Source organism: Macaca fascicularis, chromosome 4 (assembly GCF_037993035.2).
Source record: "Macaca fascicularis isolate 582-1 chromosome 4, T2T-MFA8v1.1".
Classification (NCBI taxonomy): domain Eukaryota; kingdom Metazoa; phylum Chordata; class Mammalia; order Primates; family Cercopithecidae; genus Macaca; species Macaca fascicularis.
The window spans coordinates 121,949,319-121,976,967 of NC_088378.1; the positions used below are offsets into that span (position 1 = coordinate 121,949,319).

At 36.1% G+C, this 27,649-nt stretch overlaps 1 protein-coding gene across 2 annotated transcripts; it reads left to right on the forward strand.

Moving 5' to 3' along the window:
• The first annotated feature begins 1,078 nt into the window (after positions 1-1,078).
• CRISP2 (cysteine rich secretory protein 2) lies at positions 1,079-27,649 on the forward strand. 2 transcript variants are annotated; one of them, XM_065543081.1, is made up of 10 exons: positions 1,079-1,157; positions 2,049-2,152; positions 3,332-3,368; positions 5,420-5,494; positions 13,622-13,738; positions 14,473-14,560; positions 15,847-15,992; positions 16,403-16,500; positions 18,440-18,528; positions 27,083-27,649. In XM_065543081.1, the coding sequence occupies exons 4-10, from the start codon at positions 5,429-5,431 to the stop codon at positions 27,208-27,210; spliced, it is 732 nt and encodes a 243-aa protein (XP_065399153.1). In that variant the 5' UTR covers positions 1,079-1,157; positions 2,049-2,152; positions 3,332-3,368; positions 5,420-5,428; the 3' UTR covers positions 27,211-27,649. The 2 variants fall into 2 exon arrangements, with proteins under 2 accessions (XP_065399153.1, XP_045246949.2); XM_045391014.2 differs by lacking the exon at positions 3,332-3,368 and having other exon boundaries at positions 1,126-1,157.

Sequence of the window (27,649 nt, forward strand, 5' to 3'; positions counted from 1 at the left end):
ACTCCTAATTCTCTCTTTAAATTGAATTACATTGGCCGGGCGCGGTGGCTCAAGCCTGTAATCCCAGCACTTTGGGAGGCCGAGACGGGCGGATCACGAGGTCAGGAGATCGAGAGACGATCCTGGCTAACACGGTGAAACCCCGTCTCTACTAAAAAATACAAAAAAATAGCCGGGCGAGGTGGCGGGCGCCTGTAGTCCCAGCTACTCGGGAGGCTGAGGCAGGAGAATGGCATAAACCCGGGAGGCGGAGCTTGCAGTGAGCTGAGATCCGGCCACTGCACTCCAGCCTGGGTGACAGAGCAAGACTCCGTCTCAAAAAAAAAAAAAATAATAAAAAATAAAAATAATAAATTGAATTACATTAATTCAGGCATTCTTGTCTGAATGCGAACACTTCCTTTTTCAAGCCACCCACTGGGCAATCCGAATCCTTATATGACCTCCCTCCTCCTCCTAGTACGGCGCAGGTATGCAAACAGACATTTTCTTTCTTTTTCTTTTCTTTTTTTTTATTATTATTATACTTTAAGTTCTAGGGTACATGTGCATAACATGCAGGTTTATTACATATGTATACTTGTGCCATGTTGCTGTGCTTCACCCATCAACTCGTCAGCACCCATCAACTCGTCATTTACATCAGGTATAACTCCCAATGCAATCCCTCCTCCCTCCCCCCTCCCCATAATAGGCCCCGGTGTGTGATGTTCCCCTTCCCGAGTCCAAGTGATCTCATTGTTCAGTTCCCACCTATGAGTGAGAACATGCGGTGTTTGGTTTTCTGTTCTTGTGATAGTTTGCTAAGAATGATGGTTTCCAGCTGCATCCATGTCCCTACAAAGGACACAAACTCATCCTTTTTTATGGCTGCATAGTATTCCATGGTGTATATGTGCCACATTTTCTTAATCCAGTTTGTCACTGATGGACAAAAAGAGAACTCTGCTTTTCCCAAGGGAAAACAGGCAGGGTTTTCTCCGTAGTGGGGGCGGGGAGGCGATAGGAGGAGAGCAGCCCACGTAGGCGGGTAGCCGCGATGAAAGCATAAAGCCCGGAGACGTCGCCCACACGCGGCACAATCGCGGTGAGAGGGGCGCGCAGCAGCCGCCAACGCTCCGGCCCAACTGCCGGAAGGTCTGTGCTCTGGAGCCAGGGTAAATATAAGACCCAGACTGGAGACTAGAAATGGCTAGGGATGGGGAGGTGTGGTGAAGCACAGGGGAAAGAACCATCGTTGAGGTGAGGGGGCTTCTGATCCTCCTTCGCTCCTCTGCCGGCACCTGGAGGGCACATCGCTGATGTCCGGCAGACTGAGAGTTCAATTTTGTTGCTTAGCACCGACCTGCCATAACTTTCAACATGGTTCTCTATGATTAGTCTATTGAAACTCTTTACCTACCTTAAAAGATAAATCATTCTAAGTACAAAAGACCCATTGAATCATAGTAGAAGCCTGAAGCCATCTCTAAATCTGCTTTTTACGAAGTCAGATTAAGACTCTTAGTTTCTAATAGATGTTTTGAATGTACAGGTATTAGAAACTGTAATAACAATTAGAATTGGGGTTATTGACTCTGCTGGACTTTATATCATCCATTGGCTTCCAGAATTTAAAAAAAAAAAAAATGAAGAGATAAAGCTGTTACCCCCAAATCCACATAGTTAATACTTACCATGTGGGACACTGCTTATGGAAATGATCTTTTAAAGAATGGATTGAAGTCCTAGATAAGGGGATGGGAGTCTTGAAAATAGGTTGCAATTTTCCAAGCAAGTTAGCCAACTAGTAGTTACTGAACTTCAAGAAGTCCACTTCTTTGTTAGTGTTTGAAGGAAATATCAGGACGTTGAAATACAATCTGACCTCAGAAGGACAATATGGTCTTAACGGTGAGATCAAATAAATACAGTAAAGTATCAGAAACAATACTAAACAATTGAGTCAAAATTTAAGTTTGTGACAAAGATTATAGACACCATCTATAAGGGTATTTTTCACATCTTTATTTTAAATATTTTGTAAATATTTTGTTTCCTTGTTCTAGGGCTATAAAATTATACATCATGGCCCTCCTAAAGACACTCTAGGAAAACCATGTCATCCTGATCTTAAAACACCTGCAAGAAAGAGCACAGTACTTCACCATTAGTAAGTAGCAAGGAAAAAAAATGGTAGCCAACTTTTCAACTATATATCAATGTGGGTTTAAAGAAATAAAATGTAATTATATGGAATAGAAAAAAATATTTTTACTTGAATGTACTATCACCAACAGTGACATTGCTTTCATTGATGCAATGGAGATGATTATAGGTTAGATGGTTGAGAGTATGGGAGAGAAGAGCAAAGAGAAGAATATGGCATCATGGCCTATTATACAATTCTGGGTCATCAGATGCAAACAATGGGTGATTGAGCTATACAGAAATCTTCAGGCTTCTGTGTATTGCTTTCAATGAACTGATGAGGACACAGCAACCCAGATGTTAGAGCATTTTCCTAAACTTAGCCAGAAGGTCTCTAATAGAACCAGGCCTTGAACATATGAATCTCGAATTAGATTATACTGATTTTTTTTTTGTCCTATAACACCTGGAAGGAAAAACATGTCTCTTAAACCATTCGAAATTAGCAATTCAATCAAACAGCATATGTTTACAGAAAGATCTTATGTGCTCAGCAATCTAGCAGGCATTGCAAAGGATAATGAAAACATGGATAATTTCCATTTATTTATATTATATGCATAATGTGTTTATTGTATTAGAGGTGTTACATACATTGTCCCTTCCAGTCTTCAAAGCAAAAACCTGTGATATAAAAATCTACATTTTACTTAAGAAAAAAACTGAAGTTTGGCATAGATTTCCCAGACCTGATGGTTTCCAAAGACTGCACCTGTAACCAATAAGGCACAGGTAGTTGATAACTAGAAAGTAAAAATCATAGACAGCTGAACTATAAGAGTTCAACTATAAGGCAGAATCCTGGTAACCTTCACAGTAATTAACCTGTCTTGGGTTGTCAGTATAGAAATACCAGTCCAAAAAGGCCACATCCAGATTATAGTGTGCCTAAGGAGAAGGGAGGACTGATTAGAAAGGGAGAGCATGATTTACTTACTCATGTTAAAAACTATGTGGGAAACAAATAATGTCAAAAGCATTATCAGACAACTGGCAAGGAAGTTTGAGGCTACTGGTATGAAAAATACTATTTCAGAACTTTGTTGACTTAGATTTATTTAACAAAACCAGAGTTTGCCAAAACAGGAATATGTGTAATATATATGCTGCTCTAAACCTTCCACCTTCTTTCTTTCTAAAGATAAAGCAGATATTTCATCCTGCTCAGAGAACCAACAGTAAGTGATAATTCACTGATTTTAATGTGAATATTTTATCATGCCAATCATTTTTATGTTGTCAAGGGTAAAATGATTAGTGAGTTTGCCCATTATTTTATTTTTTGTTTTTTGTTTGTTTTAGAGACAGGGACTCTTTCTGTCACCCAGGCTGGAATGAAGTGCTGTGATCATAGTTCACGGCTGCATCGAACTCCTGGGCTCAAGTGATCATCCCACCTCAGCCTCCTGAGTAGCTAGGAATACAGGCACTTGCCACCATGCCCAGCTCATTATGTTTTGTTTTTGTTTGTTTGTTTGGTTTTAGTAGATGTGAGGTCTCACTATGTTTTCCAGGCTAATCTTGAAATCCTGGGCTCAAATTATGTGCCGTCACCTCAGTCTCCCAAAATGTTAGGATTGCAGGAATGAGCCACTGTGCCTGGCCTATCCATGATTTTCAAAACTTTGATAAATTTGTATTGAGAATGACCTCAAGTTAATTTTATTCTTTTACAGTTAAGAAGGTAAATTATAGCAGTATCATATCCCCAAAAATTTGATATATAAAAATTTTTTACATTTTTTTCTAAAAATAAGTAATGGAATTAATTCTTATGTTTGTGACTTTAAACAATTATACTAGAACTACCTTTAATAGGAAAATGGAAAAATATGGCTGTTTAATAATATCATATAAGCTGGCATATTAATGATTTTACTATTAACATACACAGTTATGTATTAAGAAGGGAATTATTAAAGTAAAAATAGAGGGTCTCCATTGTGCTGCAACAATGTCTGCCTTTTCCCAATTAAAACTGTGTCTCTTTCAATGAGTCAATGTCTCTTTCAAAGTCATTGACTTTGAAGTCCTAATTGAATGAAGACTAATTTCTGACATTACCTATGCATTGGCATAGGTTAATTAACTGTCCTAAGCCTTAATTACATCATCCATACAATATAAATAGTAATACCCAGTAAGGTATGGGAGTGAAATTGTACATCATTTTCCACAAACCATCAATAAATTGTTCATCCCTCATCCCTTTTTTGCATACCATTGAGGATAAAGGCAATGGATGGAACAAGTATCAATGATACACTATTTACAGTAAGTGAAGCCTCAGAAGTATCACAGATAAATTGTTTGGAATTTTCTTTCCTTCCAAGAATTTGGGAGTGCCAATCCCACACACATGAAACAAATCTAGGGAGCATAACTCTAATTTACAAAGTAAACCATTTATATGTCTAATGACAGAAAGGTGAGTGTTTCTGAAACTAAGTGGTCTTGTTGCTTCATCTGAAGGATGTAGGACTTTTTGACATATTGAGAAAGGACAACATGGGTAACAAAATGCTGAGTATCTTTTTAGGAGATAATGAAAATATGAAACAATCTTCGTACCAAATAATGGATTGAGTAAACTTGAATAAGCTATATTTTCAATGCATTAATTGTATTTTTTCTATACAGAGAAATTTGAAAATATTCACAAGTATAAGGAAGAAAATAGATGTAACTTCTAGTTACTCCATTAGGGAAATAACAACTAATAAAGTATTTGTACAGCCATATCTGTGTAATCACAACCTCGTCATCTTAATTAGAGTCTGGTATAAATAGAAGGACAAACCGTTATACTTTTCATGTAGAATAGCAAATTGAGAGATGGTACATATTAAAAATAAACTTTTCTCCAAAAATTGAGATGAAGAATGAATGTCAGTACTATAATGAACTATTCAGGAATCTGTTTTCTTTTTGATGGCATAAGGGTAGCAGAAGTAGGCAGAAAGAAGGGAGTATGCCTCTACCTTTTATAGATGTACCTCAAGGGCATCAGTAGAGTTCTTCAGCTTATTTTTTTATTGTCACCATCAGAGACAAGGTTGGCCTCATTATGATTCTACTGGTACTATATGGCAATTCTTCTTTTGTTCCATTCTTAACGAATCTGGGAATCACAGTTCCTTTGAAATAATCAAGATTATATTGGTATTCTCCCTCTTAGAAGTTTTTAAACTACTTATTTCAATGCAGACTTTTGTTTTTCTTGACTTAGTTTTCAGCAATGGCTTTACTACCGGTGTTGTTTCTGGTTATGGTGCTGCTTCCATCTTTACCTGCACAAGGAAAGGTAAGGTTAAAATGGAAAATCTTTTCAGAGCTATCCAGCAACTTTGTGGTATGGCAGGCTATTTTGAAAGTAAAGGAGGGTGAGAGAGTTTGGTATGTCAGAGTTTCCACTGGTTCTCTCAGAGTTCTCAGACCACTTAACACAATTATTCAGATGAAAGGCCAAGGCTATGCTGTATGTGTTCCGCATGTGTGTGCTAGCCACCAGTCACATGTGACTACTGAACACATGAAATGATGTTTGAACAGGCAAGATGTACTCTGATGGTAAGAAACTCACCAGATTTCAAACATTTAGAACAAAGAAAGAAGAAAATATCTCATTTTTTTTATATTGCCTCCATGATGAAATGATAATATTTTAGATATTCAGTTAAATAATATATTAGGTTCTTAGGGTGGTTGCAACAAATTACCACAAGCTAAGTGGCTTATAACAGCAAAAACTTTTTCTCTCACAGTTATGGAGGCCAGAAATCTAAAATAAAATTATCTACTGGGCTTAGCTCCCTCTGGAGGATCTAAGAGGGAGGGATCTGTTCCATGCCTTTCCCCACCTTCTGGTGGCTTCTCCCACTGCTTGGCATTCCTTGGCTTGTGGCTGCATCACTCCAATCTCTGCTTCCATCTTTACATTATCTTATCCTCTCTGTGTGTCTCTTATAGAGGCACTTGTCATTACATTCAGGGACAACTGGATAATCAAGGATTATCTCATCCTGAGATCCTTAACTTAATTACATCTGCAAAGACTTTTTCCAAATAAGATCACATTCACAGTTTCTGAGCATAAGGACGTGGGCATATCTTTTTGGAGACTACCACCTAACTCATTACAAATAAAATATATTATTTAAATTAATATCACTTAAAAATTAAAATGGCATATCATGTTGAAATTATTTTTCTAATAAACATCACTGGTCTGTGGGGTTAGAAAGCTGATGATAGTTCTCTTACCCCAATCTATTTTCTGATTTCCTTAATTTTATTTCTTTTTAATGAGATCCCCTTACAAAATTAATAATATACTTATACAATATTAAATTAGCACAACTTCTCCACTATGTTAGCACATTTAATTTTTATAGTTAGGGTATAAGAATAATTAGATTTTTATTTTTAATTAAGAAAACAAAAACATTTAATTTTTATAGTTAGGGTATGAGAATAATTAGATTTATATTTTTAATTAAGAAAACAAAAACGCCGACTCTAAAGATCTTAGTGGTTTGTTTAGTAGTGATAATAGAGTTAGTATGTGAAGGGCCAAGAGGATTTTGAATTCAGATCCTAGAGTTATTTCTAATATGCTACTTTGTTGAATTGACTCTATAATATGGTCAGCAATCTTCAATGATAAAATGTGCAGTGTTCACCTACAGTGTGTATCTCCTAGCCAGGAAGCCTCTGAAACAGCTTTGGCATTGCTGTTTGTTGTCACATCTTCCATTAACTCCGTGCACACTAGACTCACTAGGACTTTTCAGACTGGAGGACTCTGACACTCAGTTCAAACTTCATTTGGCATTCAGAAATATAGTCATTGTATCAATGTGCAGGTAATTTATTCATCACCTATGACCTCATTCAAATAATTTGCTGTTCTTTTCATTTCTTTCACCGAAAGATTTTCTTTCATACCCCTTTCCAATCCCCTTTAACCTCTCTGGCTCATCTCCTGGTCTTCATTTATAAAATTATTAAAAAGTGAGATGTCATTTTGTTTTGGCACCACTAAATGTTTGAAATCAGATGCTCTGTAAACACTCTGCCCAGTATGATTTTCTGATGTTTTCAAGATGCCTAGAAAACTCTATTCATCTTTCAAAACCCCAGAATCACATTTTATGAAGCTTTCCCTGACTTCAAAGAAGAATTGATCCCTCCTTCTTCTCTATCTTGTAGATCCCTAAGATCAGTTTTGTTATCATGTGTATTGTAATTTTTACTTATGTCACGTCACCTATTCAATGTAAACTCTTTAAGGATAGATACCATATTTATTTTATTCTCAATATGTTTAATGTTCCTAGTCAGGTAATAGCTTTATTAACACATTTAAAAATACATCTCTTTTTCAGTACAATTTTATCTACAAAGCAAGAAGGTGTGAGAAGCAGGAAATAATTTAGAAATTAATTTTTTATGTGTTTTGAAATGAAACCACCATAACCAGATTTTTTTAGGTCAAGAGGAAATATCCAGGGATGTTATTTTATGCTTTGATGTGATGCAGAAATCTGCTTCTACTGATACTTTATATGCACATCTTTTCTAACTTATGAGTCAGTAACTTTGCCATATTTATTGGTACAATGGCATCCGCTATCAGTCCCTGTTGTTAGGAACATAAAAGCAGGAAAGAGAAATTCACATATAGTAGATAATGGCAATAATGTGCTCAGACCTATGGTATAAGAATTGTGAGAGCCTTAAGGGAACTCAGTATGGGAGGAGAGGAGGATAACTTATTGCAAGGTGTCAGAAAAAATCTATAAGGGGCCCTATTCCTTTTAGAATTATACTTCAAAATCTTGCTCATACCTATATAACATCATACTCCTGTGTAAATCTAGGTCATCAAATTGCTTGGACCTTGATCCAGCAATTTTCAGACCCTATTCCACCTCCAGGCTTAGCAGGCCCCGTACCACACACACAGACAAATATACAACCACAAAGATAAACCAAACATATTAGGGCCCAATTTCATACTTTATCAGTTATGTTTCTGTTACTAAAAGGAACAAAGTCAGCTACAGATAGATTTGATCCCTCCAAATTGCTTTAAATTGATTTTTTAGTATTACAAAGTTATCTTTTATGCAACCCATAAAATTTGCTACATAATAGGTATAATGGTTTTATTATAGTACTGAATGCAGACATGCACTTCAACTGGGCCTAAATACTTTTCCTTAAAGGCAGATACCATGTCAAGGAAAACTGCCCCATAAAATTTAGGATGAATCGTGAGCTCCAGCTTTACCCTACCTTGCAGCCTGATCAAATGTGAATGAATATATCTCAAGGTTTTTAATTTGCATGCTTGTAGTTATAAAATATTATTATTCATATGTCTATATAAATCATATTAAAAGTTCCCTTGCTGGGGGAAATGGCAGATAGGAGGCATGACTAACTTGCTGTTGTCACTTGGATAAACAGAACAATATGTGGATAAACAGAACAATATGTGGAGATTCACATCATGAACTTTTGCATCAAGAACCACTGCAGGGGCATGGCAGGAAAACTGAAAGAACTCACAGACCCTTTGAAAGAAGTGGCTTGCCACTACAAACTCTGTCAGTTCACTGAAACACTGTGAGTGCCCAAAGTGTGAGGGAAGAAAGTCTGCCTCTAAACACACATCCTCACTGAGGAAGCTGAAAATCCAGATCATGGGAGAAGGATTTAACCTTACTTAAAGCTGAAACGAATTTAGAGAGCCATGCAAAATAAAAAAGAAGAAGAAGCAGTGAGAAGAGCCCTGTAGGCAATCCCAGTCCCCACAGAAGCCCAGGGAAGCCATTTCTGACTTTATCTCACAGAGATCCTCAAGGAGGGAAGCCAGTGGAATTAGGGAGGAGACTTCCAGCTGAACTTTGTAATAATTTTGACCAAGTACAAATTTTTCTGGGCAGATCTGGGATTGTGAATGGGAAGTACAGATATGAGTACAGAAGCTGCAGCAGGTGGGAAGTGGGGAAAGGCCTGAAAGCCCTGCTTACTGTCTCCTTGGGGAGGCTTGTAGCCTGGACCAAGATCTCAGCCTTGCACAACAGAGGCCTGGATATAAATTAAGCTCTATTGGCCGTTGAGGGAGCACAGCAGGGGTGAGACTGGCCTTGCTGGCTGAGTAGGAGCTTAGTGAAGCCTGTCACTGCTGGCTTTCCACTCCTTCCCTGGTGACCTGTATGAAGCAGCAGAGGCAGCCATAGCCCCCTTGGAACATAACTCCTTTGGCCTGAGAACCACACACCCATCTTCCACAGTGGGTGCAGGAAGCCCCCACCAAGGAGAGTCGGAGTTCAGGTATGCCTAATCCTGCCCACACATGATGGTCTTTCTCTACCTAACCTGGTAGCCAAAGACAAAATACATAAACTCATGGGAGCTCTATGGCCCTGTCCATCACCTGAAAAACCTGAATACTTATCCAGGAAACCTTAGGGCAAACTTGTATCCCCCCATACTACCACAGCTTATGCTGTCTTGAAACCAACTCAGGCTGTTACAGCAACTCATAACAGAACAACTCTACTCCAAGGAAGGAGAAAACAACGGTTAATTCCACTGCCTGTAACAATCCCGGCTAACCAGAGGTCCTGAAACTGTCCACATGACAACTTCACTATTAGCATAACCAACATTCAAGAAAACCAGTGCACTAAACAAAACTACAACCAAGGACTCTCAGAGTCCACTTCACTCCCCTGCTACCTCCACTGCAGCAGGTGTCAGTGTCTGTGGCTGAGAGACCTGAAGATGGATCACATCACAGGATTCTCTGAGGGCACTCTCCAGTACCAGCCTGGAGTCCAGTAGCTCTGATGGGTGGCTAGACCCAGAAGAACAATAACAATCACTACAGTCTGGCTCTCAGGAAGCCCCATCTCTAGGGGAGGGGGGAGAGTACCACATCAAGGGTTCAAGGCAAGAGTACCTGAACAGCAGCCCTTGAGCCACAGACCCTTCCTTGGACATAGTCTACCTGATGAGAAGGAACCAGAAAAACAATTCTGGTAATATGACAAAACAGTGTTCTATAACATCCCCCAAAAGATCATACTAGCTCACCAGAAATGGATTGAAACCAAGAAGAAATCTCTGAATTGCTGGAAAAAGAATTCAGAAGGTTAATTATTAAGCTTCTCAAGGAGGAACCAGAGAAAGGTGAAAACCAACTCAAAGAAATTTAAAAAGTAATGCAAGTATGAACGAAAAAATTTCCAGAAAAATAAATATCAGAAATAAAAAACAATCACAACTCCTGGAAATGAAACACACTTAGAGAAATGCAAAAAATACTGGAAAGTTTCAACAACAGAATGTAACAAGTGGAAGAAAGAATTTCAGAGCTTCAAGATATGGCTTTTGAATTCTAACAAAGACAAAAAAAAATGATAAAAAGAAAATGAACAAAGCCTCCAAGAAGTTTTGGGATTATGTTAAGTGACCAAAGCTAAGAATAATTGATGTTCCTGGGGAAGAAGAGAAATCTAAAAGTTTGGAAAACTTATTTGAGGGAAATAATTGAGGAAAACTTTCCTGGCCTCGCTGGAGACCTACACATTCAAATACAAGAAGCTCAAAGAACTCCTAGGAAATTCGTCATAAAAAGATCATGACCTGCGCACATATTCATCAGGTTATCTGAAGTCAAGATCAAGAAAAGAATATTAAGAGCTGTGAGGCAAAAGCATCAGGTAACCTACAAAGGAAAATCTACCAGATTAACTGCAGATTTCTCTGCAGAAACCCTATAAGCCAGAACAGATTGGGGTCCTATCTTTAGCTATCAATGTACATAAATCAGTGGTACTGCTATACACCAACAGCGACCAAGATGAGAATCAAATCAAGAACTCAATACCTTTTACAACAGCTGAAAAAACAATAAAATACTTAGGAACATACCTAACCAAGGAGGTGAAAGACCTCTACAAGAAATCTCCGGAACACTGCTGAAAGAAATTATAAATGACACAAACAAATGGAAACACATCCCATGCTCATGTATGGATAAAATCAACATTGTAAAAATGACCATACTGCCAAAAGCAATCTACAAATTCAATGCAATTCCCATCAAAATACCATCATCATTTTTCACAGAACTAGAAAATACAATCCTAAAATTGTTATGGAGCCAAAAAAGAGCCTGCATAGACAAAGCAAAACAAAACAAAAATAACAAGCCTGGAAGGATCACATAACCCCACTTCAAACTATACTACAAGGCTATAGTCACCAAAACAGCATGGTACTGTATAAAAATAGGCACATAAACCAGTGGAACAGAGTAGAGAACTCAGAAATAAGGTCAAATACTTACAGCCAACTGACCTTAAACAAAGCAAACAGAAACATAAAGTGGGAAAAGGACACCTTATTCAACAAATGGTGGTGGGATAATTGGCAAGATCCATGTAAAAGAATGAAACTGAATCTTCATCTCTCACCTTATACAAAAATCAACTCAAGATGGATCAAATACTTAACAAACCATGTAAACTCTAGAAGATAACATCAGAAAAACTCTTTTAGACATTGACTTAGGCAAATGTCTAAGACCAAGGCAAATGTCTTATGACCAAGAACCCAAAAGCAAATGCAACAAAAACAAAGATAAAAACATGGAACTTAATTAAACTAAAAAGCTTCTGCACGGCAAAACAAATAATCAGCAGAGTAAACAGAAACCCCAGAGAATGGGAGAAAATCTTCGCAAACTATTTATCCAACTAAGGACTAATATCCAGAATCTACAAGGAACTCAAACAAATCAGAAAACAAAAAAAAAAAAATCCCATCAAAAAGTGGGCTAAGGGCATGAGTGGACAATTCTCAAAATGAAATAGAAAAATGGCTGACCAACATATGGAAAGCTGCTTACATCATTAATTATATGCTTAACATTATTAATTATTAGAGAAATGCAAATCGAAACCACAATGAGGCTAACACCTTATCTCTAGAAGAATGGCCATAATTTAATTTAAAAAATAATAGATATTGGTGTGGATATGGAAAAGGGAACACTTTTATACTGCTTGTGGGAATGTAAGCTATTACAAGCACTACGGAAAACAGTATAGAAATTCCTTAAAGAACTAAATGTAAATCTACCATTTGGTCCAGCAATTTCACTACTGAGTATCTACTCAGAGGAAAAGAACTCATTATATGAAAAAAAGACACCTGCACACTCATGTTTATAGCAGTACAATTCACAATTGCAAAAATATGGAACCAGCCTGAATGCCCATTAATCAATGAGTGGATAAAGAAAATGTGACATATATGTATATATATTATATTATATATAATATATAATGTATACATATATACATATCGTGTGTGTGTGTGTATGTATATATACACACCATGTAATACTGCTCAACCATAAAAAGAAATGAAATAATGGCATTTGCAGCAACCTGGATGGAGTTGGAGACCATTATTCTAAGTGACGTAACTCAGGAATGGAAAAACCAAACATGATATGTCCTCGCTAATAAGTGGGAGCTAAGCTATGAGGATGCACAGGCATAAGAATGATACAATGAGGCCAGGCGCGGTGGCTCACACCTGTAACCCCAGCACTTTGGGAGTCCTATACAGGCGGATCATGAGGTCAGGAGATCGAGACCGTCCTGGCTAACATGGTGAAACCCTATCTCTACTAAAAATACAAAAAATTAGCTGGGTGTAGTGGCGGGCACCTGTAGTCCCAGCTACTCGGGAGGCTGAGACTGGAGAATGGCGTGAACCCGGGAGGCGGAGCTTGCAGTGAGCTGAGATGGCGCCATTGCACTCCAGCCTGGGGGACGGAGCAAGACTCCGTCTCAAAAATAATAATAATAATGATACAATGGACTTTGGGGACTTGGGAGAAAGGGTGGGAGGGGGGCGTGGAATAAAAGACTACACGTTGGATACAGTGGACACTGCTTGGGTGATGGGTGCACCAAAATCTCAGGAATCACCAGTAAAGAACTTATTCGTGCAACCTTTTACCACCTGTTCCCTCAAAACTGTTTTTTGAAAAGTTCCCTTGAAACAGAAATCGGCATTTGTGGCCTCCGAGGGGTTTTTAGTTTGTCATGCCATGAGTTACTCACAATTCCCAAAGCTTCAATCTACTACTTTCCTATTTAAACATTTCAATCTACTACTTTACTATTTAAAAGTTATATCTTCAACTCAGATTTAGTGACAATGCTTAACAACTAATGTTGACTTTTAATATTTAAATATTTGTAATATTTAATATATGTACATAACTAAATATTTTGCACTTTTTAAAGTGACCTTTGTTTTCTTGCATTAACTTATTCACTATTATATGAAATTTACAACATTGTTAAATAATAATTCTAATTTTATTTTCTTTTAGGATCCCGCTTTTACTGCTTTGTTAACCACCCAGGGGCAAGTGCAAAGGGAGATTGTAAATAAACACAATGAACTAAGGAAAGGAGTCTCTCCACCTGCCAGTAACATGCTAAAGATGGTAAGAGGCAGTGATGTAACGAGATGGGTGTGAACCAGCTGTGGCAGGAGCAGACGGCTGGCCACTGGCATCTCTTACGAACTTTGTGGTTTACAAAGTTGTGTCTTTTTTTTTTTTTTTTTTTTTACAATGGTTAAAAAATACCATCAATTATACAGGGTTATTAAATTTGGAAGGCAGAATTGGAAGTCAAATATTCAGGCATCCACTGTTAAATCATTACACTTTTTGTTCATTTTCTTTTCCGGTTTAAAATCAAGAAATCCCCTTTCCTTCAGGGTGTCAGCTGTTGTGAGTAAAAGCCCACTTCCCAGGGCACAGTCCCTGAAAGACACATATCTCTGATACGAAAGCAATGACCTACATGTGAAAACAAATGGAATTGGAAATAACGTTGGCCAGCTTATTACTATTAAAATATAATGAGGATATTTCACCTGCTTATCAGTGTTTACACTAGCATCATTAATAAATATCCTAGGTATGGCTGCTTTGCTATCATAAATAATCACATATTATTGTCTTATTTTGCCTTTTAGATATATTACCTATGGACTACCCTTCATGTGTAAACTGGCACCAGAACAGATAAAAACACTTAAATATATTTTAATAAAAGTAGTATTAGAGAATACATCTACAGAAATTTTAAACTATTTACAAATCAGATTATAAAGTGTATGTTTCATTGTGGCTGAATCATTAAGTGTATTTTGTTTTCTTGTGACGTTTAGGAATGGAGCAAAGAGGTAACAGCGAATGCCCAAAGGTGGGCAAACAAGTGCACTTTACAGCACAGTGATCCAGAGGACCGCAAAACCAGTATGTAAATTAGTAAATATTTGTTGAATAAATACATGAATAAAACAAATGAATAAAAAAGTCTCTATAATAAGAAGACTTTGAAAATAAATGTTATTTATACTGCTGTCTTTTTGAAGTCAAAGTATCTGTATAGAGAGGGATATTTACAGTAAGAACAATGTTGTGGTTTTTTATTGTGTACATTATGCAAATAATTTTGCTTCTTGCAACCAGTTCATGAATACAGCAGATTTTATATCATCTTTATTTTTGTAAGTGTAAGGATTAGAAAAGCCAGAATTTGAAAGAAAAGTGACTCACCCAAGAACATAATCTGAAACAGTGTCGTACTAGAAATTTTTAACCAAGCTTTCTGATTTCTAACCCACTGCCCTTTTTGTTAATTTATGTAGCTGTCGGATGTTTTGAAATCTATTCTTTTGTATCCATAAAATATATTGAACTTATGATGAATTATTCCTTTTTTGATCTAAAGTGGATAAAAGTGGATAAAGTGGATTTAAATTTATCATATTCAAAATTTCTATAAAAATGAATATTTTTGAATATGTTATTTAAAAAATTTTTAATATGAGGCAATCAAGTATTTTGTGTGGACTGGATACCTACAATGCACAGAATGCTACATTTGAGTTTTAAAAAGACTTATCAAGGATTATAAAATCTAGTAAATGCCCAAATAACTTACGAAGTGTTTCTGGGCTGTAAGGCACTTCTTGACAAACTCACAAGGATTTCAACTTGTGATATCTGATTTCCTGGTTAAGAGAAAATCCATAAATTTTGAAAACTGTTATCCTTCCTGGTGTCAGTTTTCTCTTTCTTGAGACTCTTAAAAACAGCCTATAAAGTCTTTTTTTCAGATTTCACACAAAGTCATATACATTTATTTAGGGTCCTATATTTGAAAAATCTCTGTTGAGGGTTACTAGAGCAAAAGACAAAATGTAAGAATTGGTCACTGCCTTTAGCAAGCTTACCATATAAAGCTGGGAACACTCAAGGCATACACATGGAAAATTTAGCATGCAAGGAGTTTTAAAGAGCAGAGTTTTGGCCTACTCAAAGTTTTATGTGGTCAGGCCAGCCTCAGTGTGTTAGGCAGTTCAGTGTTCTTATCGGCTTTATAGCTGATAAGGAACTGAAGCACTCCTTTATGTATTAATCAACAGTTAGCATCTGCTGGACCCTGGGTTTGAAAGGCAACATCTTTGTGTTTATGTAGTCAATTTCTTTTACCATTGCATGTTTATTACCTTGCTCATGAATGATCTGCCCCTTAGGTACAAAATGTGGCGAGAATCTCTATATGTCAAGTGACCCTACTTCCTGGTCAGCTGCAATCCAAAGCTGGTATGACGAGAGCCTAGATTTTGTCTATGGTGTAGGACCAAAGAGTCCCAATGCAGTTGTTGGACATTATACTCAGGTAAGAAGAATGCATGAAAATACCTATGTCACAAATGTTCTAATAGGAAAGCTTCTCCAAATTATGACCACTGCAATGTTCAATTTAGGAGAACAGTCCGAGTGGGAAGAATACAGTCTTGGAATTTGGCTGCTGTAGAGCTGTCATTTTTGTCCATTGTCAGCCAAACTCTTAGTAGGAAAGCATACTCTGTATTGCTCCTACATTATAAATTTTAAAGTGATGAATGTACATGAAAATTAAATATTTTTAAAATTTATGACTTTGGTTCAATAATTTAAATATTTGTATGGTATATGTCTATAAACTAAAACTAACATTTTTCAGTTTTATATTTGCTACTATTTCTCTATATATTTTTCCTCTTCTCTAATGTACTTTTGTATATTTATTCCATTGTTAATTTGCAGCTTGTTTGGTACTCGACTTACCAGGTAGGCTGTGGAATTGCCTATTGTCCCAATCAAGATGCTCTAAAATACTTCTATGTTTGCCAATATTGTCCTGCGTAAGTAGACTGTTTAGCATTTAATGGCAATAATTCTACCTGTAATTTATTTTTTAATAGTTCTCATATCTTAAACCAGAATGAAAACGTATCTCAATAAAGGGGAGGGGATAAATGTTTGGAAATGTTTTTTAAGGTTGAGACACTTTCAACTTCCCAGAGGAGAACAACTTCTCAGTTTCAGTTATAAAAACTGAATCATTCCTCATTAACAGAATAATGTCTTTTCTTTCAGTTGGCTTTCCCTCAGCTTAGGGTTACTCTATGAGCATGTGTAATATATATTTCTCTAGAATTAGTATCATCACGTCTTGCTAATTTCATACTTTAGGAGTATAGATGCTTCGGGGTGCTGGTGAGATTGCAAATGGAAGATGGATTGTGATTTTGGCCCTTTCTGCTCCAATATTCCTACTTCTGCTTATGTAAAACACACACACACACACACACACACACACACACACACTCACAATTACCATTACAAATGGTTCATTTATTTGGATTTCAGTGGCCTTTCAGGACATCTTTATTTCAGAATACAGAAAGGATAACATCTTAAGTCTCTGATTCTCAGAATTGTTCACAGAAAGCTCTTTAACTATCTTGTAAAGTTTGATTTGTAGCAGTAAACGTGCTCCTTCATTAAACAATACGTTTAGAGTTATCCACAATAAATCCTATGGATATTTTAAGGAGATATTCACGATATGTTAATTTAAAATTTAATGTTTGAAATTCTTTACCACTGGAGGCTGCGGTGGGGGACACAACTACAGGATTTGTTTCGAGACTGTAGATAACGAAGATGATATAGGGTTCCGGTTTGAGAAGTATAACCTCCCAAGTCATTTTCCTTCAAGTACCTATTAGGATTTAAGTAGAGAGAATTGAAAGGCCCTAGGAGGATGTATCCACACTCACTGACTGGCCCTCAGAAGGGAGGCATCCGCAGCCAGGTATCAGAAGTGACAGTTGGAATAGATCATGAGGGAAGTCAAGGGAACTAGAACTTTTAAAATCCTTTTGTATCTGTTTCACAATTTTCCAAGAGCTCATACACATACAGCTATATTCTAGGCAAAGAGACTGAGATTTAGCTGCACTTCCTTGGGTCCTTAGCCCACTTGGTCTATTGAGATTTCGACTCCTACATATTTTTAAATGAATTTAATGGCCAATAGAATAATGATCATCATTAACTTATGGTTAGTCATTGCAAAACTATTATATCCTGGATATCAGTATTTATCAAAACTTTTCTGTAATTTTTTTCTTTTTTTTTTTTTTACTTTAAGTTCTGGGATAACAAAAACTAATATTCTGTTTTGGTAAATGTAAAAATCTCATACATGCCACCTCTAGAAACTCACAAACCTTCCTAAGCACACTCCTACAAACACACCACTAACTACTGAAAAATCTCAACCTCCATCTGGAAGAAAAAAATACTCTGGAGGTATATTTTTCATAGTTTCTGTTAGAGACACTATGGGTTTTTTCAAATGGAAAATGCTGTTTTAACATTGCATATTAATTTCCTGCTACAACCTGGTACTCCTAGGATCTTGTCCTTTCCCTCTACAAGATATGTTTTGTCCCTTATTGGCACCTTGGGATACACTGCCTTAGTAATTTGACTAAATATACTGGGAGATAAAGATAGTGTCGCCACACTGAATATACTCTGAAAATTTCAGACCCTTTTCATCAAATTTAGTTACCCAGCCTGTGAAATTATGGTCAAGAAGATATGTCCATGCGTGAAGCATTTTCTTAATTTGGGTTGTTATCTGAAATACTCATTGGGAATTGTAATTTTTCAGTTTTGTTAACATACTAAAAACACTGAATAATTATTTATGTATATTTGATGATTGATACTACCCTTAGAGTATAAACAGTAAAGTGAAAAATATTTGACATGTGTTTCAAATTTCAGTGGTAATAATGTGAGTAGAAAGAATACCCCTTACCAACAAGGAACACCTTGTGCCAGTTGCCCTGATAACTGTGACCAAGGACTATGCAGTAAGTTTGAAGTGATTAGCTTGCTATTATTTATTATATAATTGATATTTTCTTTTCTTTATATAATTTAACAAAACTCCTAAAGTAATGAATTGAAATAACATATTTATGAAAAAACCCCAAAAATATTCAACAAAGTATGCTTAAAAAAACATTTTACACACTGGAGGAGCTACATATTATTTGTAATGAAAAGCATATTGCCCTATGTAACATAATGGAGTATTTATCATCAATGTGTTTTTGTGGCTCTGCAGAGCCCATTAATATTAACCATACACCGTTTGGTAAATAGTTCAATTATCAAAGTTCATTTAACTGTACCAAAAGTGGTATTTTAAAAGAATCAAAATGTATAAATCTAAGGTGTGAGACCAAATTATGGCTCAGTCTAGACAGGCACGCCAAATATTACTGTTTATTTGTGCTAATGTGTTTGTCATGCTGATTTCCTCACTTCTTTTTTATAGTGTAATTAGGATCATAGTGTTTGCCTTAATAAATGATTACTTGCCCTATAATTTCATAATTGTTTTGTGTATATTTTTATGACAAAACTCTATCTATATACAATATTGGCTCATAGGACCTGTGCACATATTTTTGCAAAAGGAGAAAATGAAATACATATCATATATCTCATTTAATAAATTGCCATGAATAGAAGTAAAAATAGCTGCTGGCTTTCTGTAGTTGGGATACTTTTATTAAAATTATTATGAATGATAAAGTTGACACAATCACTGAAACTTTTACCTCTTCAATGCACTCACCTTTACTAAGCATTTTTTCTGACCCAGTTATATAGCTGTATTTCAGAATATTAATGATACCAAAGCTATAAATCAGGCAGAGGTGGGCAGATAACAAGGTCAGGAGTTCGAGACTAGCCTGGCTAACATGGTGAAACCCCGTCTCTACTAAAAAGACAAAAATTAGCCGGGTGTAGTGGTGGGCGCCTGTAGTCCCAGCTACTTGGGAGGCTGACGCAGGAGAATCGCTTGAACCTGGGAGGTGGAGATTGCAGTGAGCTGAGATCAGCCACTGCACTCCAGCCTGGGCAACAGAGCGAGACTCTGTCTCAATAAATAAATAAATAAAAGAGAAAAATAGTTGAATACTTATACATTTGCTGAATGTAGTTTGCTAACAAGTCTGGAATTCATCTGTCATAGTATCAGCTGGTATCAGCTGCTGTGACCATGGGATTACCTGCATCACCCCTCTCATAAATCCTAGGTAACACAGAGTGGAGAGAGACACTGTCCACTTGGGGGAAGAAGGAAGTGTGTGGGGTACTCTGCCTTGGATTTAGTACTGGGCCTGCCACAACAAAATACATACCAGGAAGAAACCCACAGCTCCTAAATCCAGATTGGTATGCATAGATAGAGCCTCTAGACCCACCACAGCACCAAAAAGGAATCTGCTGCCCCAGTGGGGCAGACTCAAGTCTCGGTACCACTGGTCAACTAAAATGGCCTCAGACCCAAAATGAATTGTAGTAGCTGGAAAGTCATAACAGCTGCTGGCCTTGGGCAAGCCCTGGTTCTGTCCTGGTCTGAGAGTCCATGGACTTCAGATGCATCAAAGCACAGTGACAGCTGTGGCATCCAGGGAATTGTCCATGTTACCCTTCTCCTAACCAAGTTTGCAGCAAATCTGGGTTTAGAACATCATCTAATAATGAAATAACTGCCATCTTAGGAGACTCATTAGTCTCCTTTAAATTCTTGGAAGGCCTTCTGAAGAAGAACAGGTACAAACAAGTCCAGACTGAAAAGACTAGAATAATTAATTCTTTAGTGCCTAGATACTGAGATAGTAATCCACAAGTTTCAAGAACATTCAAGAAAATATGACTTCATCAAAAGAACTAAGTAAAGCACCAGTGACCAACCCTCGAAAGATGGAAATGTGTAGTCTTTAAGGTAAGGAATTCAAAATAGCTGTTTGTAGGAAGCCCAATAAACTTCAATAAAACACAGAGAAACAATTTAGAAATTTATCAGAGAAATTTGAAAACGAGATTGACATTAAAAACAAACAAACAAACAAAAAAAAAAACCCAGAAATCCTGAAGCTGAAAAATATGATAAATAAACTGAAAAAAACATTAGATGGTCTCAACAGCAGAATTCATTAAGCAGAAGAATCAGTGAGCTTGAAGACAGGCTATATGAAAATACAGAGGAGAAAAAGAGAAGGAAAAAGAATGAACTTTCTTCACTGATCTACAAGATCAATAAGACAGCATCAAAAGAGCAAATGTAAGAATCATTGGGATTCTAGAGGTAATAAAGAATGAGAAAGGGGTAGCAACCTTATTGAAAGAAACAACAAACAGAAAACATTCCAAACCTGCAGAAAGATAGAAATAGCCAGTAAAGAAAGGCCAAAGTTTATTAATCAGATTCAACCCAAATAAGACTACCCCTTGGCATATAATTATAAAATTCTCAAGGGTCAAGGAAAAAAGAGAATTCTAAAAGCAACAAGAGAAAATAAGCAAATAACATGTAACAGAGTTTCAATACACCTATCAGAAGACTTCTCAGTAGAAACCTTACAGACCAGAAGGAAGAGGGACAATTTACACAAGTGCTAAAAAATGATTTTAAAAAACCTACATAAAATATTGCACCCAACAAAACTATTCTTCAGACATAAAAGAGAAATAAGGACTCCCAGACAAATTCTGGAGGAATTCATTATTACAAAATCTGTCTTGAAAGAAGTGCTAGGCTGGGTGCGGTGACTCATGCCTGTAATCCCAGCACTTTGGGAGGCTAAGATGGGCGGATCACGAGGTCAGGAGATGGAGACCATCCTGGCTAACACGGTGAAACCCCCTCTCTACTAAAAATATAAAAAATTAGCCAGGTGTGGTGGCAGGCACCTGTAGTCCCAATTACTAGGGAGGCTGAGGCAGGAGAATGGCGTGAACCTGGGAGGCGGAGCTTGCAGTGAGCTGAGATTGTGCCACTGCACTCCAGCCTGGGCAACAGAGCTAGACTCCATCTAAAAAAAGAAAAAAAAAATGCTGAAGGGAGTTCTTCTATCTAAAAGAAAAGAATGCTAAAGTGTAACATGAAATATCTAAAGATATACAACTCACTAGCTGAAGTAAGCATACAGAAAAATTTAGAGTATTCTAATATTGTAATTGTGGTATTTAAACCACTCATATCTTTACCATGAAGACTAAAACAGCAAAACTGTTAAAATAATAACTATAACTTAAGGTATAAATTGAGACATTCAAAAGTCAAAAAATATCATGGGTATATGAAGTTAAAATGTAAAATTTTTGTTTCTTTTCTTTGTGATCAAAGTTGTCATCATTAGTTTAAAATAATTTGTTATAACTATAAGAACTTTTGTAAGCCTCATGGTAGCCACAAAGAAAAATCCTATAATATACACACTAAATATACACTAAAAATAAAAGGCAATTGATGAAAACATACGACCAGAAAAACTCACTTAACAACAAAGGAAGGCAGCAAGAGAGAAAGAAAAGATTACTAAACAACCAGAGAATGCGTAACGAAATGGAGTTAGTAAAATTCTTACCTATCAATAATAACCTTGAATGTAAATGGACTTAATTTTCTAATAAAAAAACACAGAACAGATGAATGGATTAAAAAAAACAAGACCCAGATGTGCTTCATACAATAAAAAACTCATTTCCCCTGTAAAGACATGCATAGAGTGAAAGTAAAGAGATGAAAAAAGATATTCCCTGCAAATAGAAACCAAAAAAGAGAAAGTAGCTATAAGGCCATTATTTAATGATAAAGGGGTCAATGTGTTAGGAAGATATGATAATTATAAACACATATACACCCAACATCAGAACACCTAGCTATATAAAGCAAATATTAATAGACTTAAAGAAAAAGACAGATAACCATTTAATAATAATAGGGGAATTCAACACCTCACTTTTAGCAATGGACAGATTATTCAGACAGAAAATCAACAAAGAAACATTTGAGTTAAACAGCTTTCTGGACCAAATGAACCTAACAGACATTTACAGAACTTTCCATTTGGTAGCTACAGAATTCACATTGTTTTCATCAGCACACAGGATATTCTCCAGAGAGAACACATAGACCAGGAAACAACTCTTAAATTTTTAAAAAATGGAAATCATGTTAAGTATCTTTTCTAACTACAATGCAATAAAACTAGAAATCAGTAACAAGAGGAACTTTGAAAACAATACAAATACATGGAAATTAAACAAGATGCTCCTGAATGACCAATGGGTCAATTAAGTAATTTTTAAAAATTAAAAAATTTTCCAAATGAATAAAAATAGAAACACATCATATCAAAAAGTATGGGATACAGCCAAAACAGTATTGAGGGAAAGTTTACAGCATGAAACTACTACATCAAAAAGTAGAAAGGTTTCAAATAAGCACCCTAATAAATGATGCACCTCAAGGAACCAGAAAAGCAAGAGCAATCCACACCCAAACTTAGTAAAAGGAAAGAAATAATAAAGATCAGAGAAGAATAAACAAAATTGAGGCAAAAAATATAAAAATATAAAAGATCAAAGAAACAAAAGGTTAGTTTTTTGAAAAGATAAAGAAAATTGACAGATCATTAGCTGGACTAAGAAAAAGAGAGGACAAAAACTAAAATATAAAATCAGAAGTGAAAAGCAGACATCACAATTGGTGCTATAGAAATGTAAAAGAAATGTAAAAGACCATTAGAGACTATAATGAACAACCAAGAAATTGGAAAACCTAGAGGAAATGGATAAATTTATGGATACATACAACCTACCCAAGATTGAACCAAGAAGAAACAGAAAACTTGATTAGACCAATAATAAATAATGAAATTGATTCCATAATAAGTCTCACAACAATGAAAAGTTCAGGACAAGATGACTTCGTTGCTGAATTCTACCAAACTTTTAAAGAGCAAACACCAATTCTTCTTGAACTATTCAAAACATTTGATGGGGGTGGGGAAATTCTTCTGAACTCATTTACAATGCCAGCATTATCCTGATACAAAAACCAGACAAGGGCACAACAAAAACGAATGAATATAGATGCAAAAATCCTCAATAAATACTGTACTAGTAAAACAAATTCAACAACACGCAACAAAGATTATATGGCATGATCAAGTGGGATTTATCTCATATATACAAAGATGTTTGGACAAAATACACCACCTTAACAGAATGAAAGACAAAACCTATGATCCTCTCAATAGACACACACACACACACACACACAAAAGCATTTGGTGAAATTTGATAAAATTCAATATCTCTTCATGATAAAAACTAGAAACCAACTAGGCATGGAAGGAACATATCTCACCACAATAAAGGCCATATATGACAAGCCCACAGCTAATATCTTACTAAATGGTAAAATGTTAAAAACTTTTCTTCTAAGATCAGGAACAAGACAAGGATGCCCACTCTCACCAATCTTATTCAACATAGTATTGAAAGTTCCAGCCAGAGCAATTAGACAAAAGAAAAAAATAAAAGGCATCCAAATTGTAAAGAAGGAAGTCAAATTTTCCCTGTTTGCTAATGACGTAATCTTATATTTAGAAAAACAAAGAACTCCCACCACACAAAAAACAAACAAACAAACAAAACTCTTAGAACTCATAAACTCAGGAAAGTTGCAGGATACAAAACCCAAATAGAAAAACCAGTTATGTTTCTATACACCAACAATGAACTATCTCAAAAAGAAAGCAAGAAAACAACTACATTTACAAATGCTACAAAATGAATAAGTAAATACCTAGGAATAAATTTAACAAAGGAAATAAAATATTTCATAGGAAAAACTATAAAACACTGATGAAAGAAATTGAAGACTACACAGAAAAAAATGAAATACATACTATGTTCATGGACTGGAAGAATTAATATTGTTAATAATGATCAAACTACCCAAAGCAATTTACAGATTGAATTCAATCTCTATCAAAACATTCATGCCATTTTTCACAGAAATAGAGAAAACAATCCTAAAATTCATACAGAATCACAAAAGACCCTGAATAGCCAAAGCAATTTTGAGGAAAAAGACAGAGCTGGAGGCTCTGGCTTCAAAATATACTACAAAGCTATGATAACCAAAACAGCGTAGTATTGGCATAAAAACAATAATGTATACCAATGAAACAGAGAACCTAAAGATAAATTAACACATTTATAACCTATTGATTTTTGACAAAGGCACCAAGAACATACACTGGGGTAAGGACTGTCTCTTCAGTAAATGATGTTGGGAAAACTGGATATCCATATGCAGAAGAATGAAACTAGACCCCTATCTCGCACCATATACAAAAATAAACTCAAAATGGATTCAAGATTTAAATGTACAACCTGTAACCATGAACTACTTGAAGGAAGCAATGGGAAAATCCTTTGGGACATTAATCTGGGCAAAGATTTTATGGAGAAGACCTCCAAAGCACAGGCTGCAAAAGCAAAAATAGACACATTAAATTATTATCAAGCTGAAAAGCTTCTGTGCAACAAAAGAAACAGCTGATAATGTGAAGAGACAATCTGAAAAATGAAGGAAAATATTTACAAACTGTTCATCTGACAAGGGATTAATATCCAGAATATTCAAAGACCTCAGCAACTCAGTAGGAAAAAAACACATTAAAAAGTGAGCAAAGGGCTGGGTGCGGTGGCTCACGCCTGTAATCCCAGCACTTTGGGAGGCCGAGGTGGGCAGATCATGAGGTTGGGAGATCAAGACCATCCTGGCTAACTAAACCCGTCTCTACTAAAAATACAAAAAGAAAAAATAAAAAAATTAGCCTGGCATGGGCAACAGAGCGAGTCTCCATCTCAAAAAAAAAAAAAGAAAAAAGAAAAAGAAAAAAGAAAGAGAGGAAAGTACATGAATAGACATTTCTCAAAATAATACAACAAATGGCCAACAAGTATTTGAATAAAATGGTCAACATCCCTAATCATCAGCAAAATGCAAAAAACTACAATGAGATTTCATCTCACCTAGGTTAGAATGGCTATTATCAGAAAGACAGAAAATCAAATGCTGGCAAAGATGCAAAGGAACTTTTATCACTGTGGCTGGAAGTGCAAATTAGTACAGTCATTATAAGGAACATTATGGAAATTCCTCAAAAAAAAAAAAAAAAAAAGAAATTACTATATGACCCAGCAATCCCACTACTGAGATACCTCCAAATGAAAGATCAATGTGGCAAAGAGATGTTTGCACTCCTACAAATACTGCACGATTTCACTAATATGTGGAATCTAAAAAGGTGAATTCAATAGAAGTAGAAAGTAAAATAGTGATTGTCAGTGGCTGGAAAGGGTAGGCGGGGGTGGAAAGGGGTGGAGAGGGGTCAACAAGTGCACAGTTACAGACAGGAAGAATAAGTTTGGTATTCTATTACATAATAGAGTGACAATAGCTAATAATAATTATGTCTCAAGAGAGCTAGAAGGATTTTGATTGTTATCACCAAGAAATGATAACTAACTTATTAGAAAGAAATGTGTTTAAAGTGATAAATGTGCTAAATACCCTGATTTGCTCATGATGTAATGTATACATGTATCAAAACATCACACTGTACCCAATAAATATATGCAATTATTATGTACCAATTACATATTTTAAAATTAAACTTTTTGACAAACATATGCCTTTACTACAGGACTAGCAAAATGAGTTTAAAAAATGGACAGGTTTGAGAGACAGAAAGTAGAATAGTCAGTCAATGTTTATCCCCTGTGCTGGGTGAGTGCTGGCCAAAAGAAGAAATGAAAGAGTTCAAGTTGATTCCAGTTCCTGGCTTAAATTACTGAGTAATTGGAGTGTCATACCCCTTAGATTGTGGGAGTGATGCAGGGAGATCACTCCTGAGAATTCTCAGCCTTTTAGCAAATACAAGGAGTTTAATTTGAGTTTTATTGAGTTTGAGGTCCCCGGGGAACATCCAAGTAGAAACATCAAAAGGAAAAGGGCATATTGTCCTTGTTTTATACTTTTATCCACCCATAAAGATTATTAACTCAAAAAAAGCATTGGAGTGTAATGCCATGCTGCCCAATATTATGATATGATGGAAACAGTCCCTATCAACATGTGCTACTAATCACACTTTGAACGCTTGAAATGTGGCTAATAAGATTAAGAAACTAAAATTTTAATTTTAATTTAAATACCTATGTGTAGCCAATGGTTCCCATATTTGGCTATGCAGGCATAGAAAGATTTAGTTACATTCATATTATTTTGCTTGCTGAGGGGGAAAAGTAGGTCAATTTATTTTAGAAACATATCACTAAATGTAGAATTTAAACAGTGATAGATTTATCAGTGAGCTCAACTAAGACACCTCATATGTCCCTTAAGACGTGAAAGACCCATTATAGTGTAAGTGATGCTAACTTGTTTGCTCCCTCCTACCCCCTCCCCATGCACTTTGAATGTATGGTTTTGCTGTTACTGAGGAAAATGATAATGACATAATTAATCTGTTTTTGTTACAGCCAATAGTTGCCAGTATCAAGATCTCCTAAGTAACTGTGATTCCTTGAAGAAAACAGCTGGCTGTGAACATCAGTTGCTCAAGGAAAAGTGCAAGGCTACTTGCCTATGTGAGAACAAAATTTACTGATTTGCCTAGTGAGCGTTGTGCAGGACTACATGGATAAGGGCTGCATCATTTAATTGACACATACCAGGGGAAATTGTATGTATGTTAGTTACAAATTTGATTTCAAAGAGCAATGCATCTTCTCCTAGATTCAAAGAGCAACGCATCTTCTCCCGGATCATCACAGAAATCACTTTCAGACAATGATTTACAAAAGTAGCATAGTAAATGACGACAACTGCGAACTCTGACATAAATTTAGTGCTTTATAATGAACTGAATCAGATTGAGGATTTTGAAAACTGTATAACCGTAGGATTTAGGTCACTAGGCCTTTGGATCAAAATGGTGAGTTACATATAACCTGAAACATGCTGAAGAAGAAGACTGTAACATCATTGCCATTCCTACTACCTGAGTTTTTACCTGCGTAAACAATAAATTCAAAGCTTTACATCTG

Excerpts from the sequence above, each read along its gene's own strand:
- CRISP2 (XM_065543081.1), top strand. The coding sequence starts at position 5,429 with ATGGCTTTACTACCGGTGTTGTTTCTGGTTATGGTGCTGCTTCCATCT. Across the intron at positions 5,495-13,621 it reads CTTTACCTGCACAAGGAAAG|GATCCCGCTTTTACTGCTTT; the intron begins GTAAGGTTAAAA and ends ATTTTCTTTTAG. Across the intron at positions 13,739-14,472 it reads CCAGTAACATGCTAAAGATG|GAATGGAGCAAAGAGGTAAC; the intron begins GTAAGAGGCAGT and ends TGTGACGTTTAG.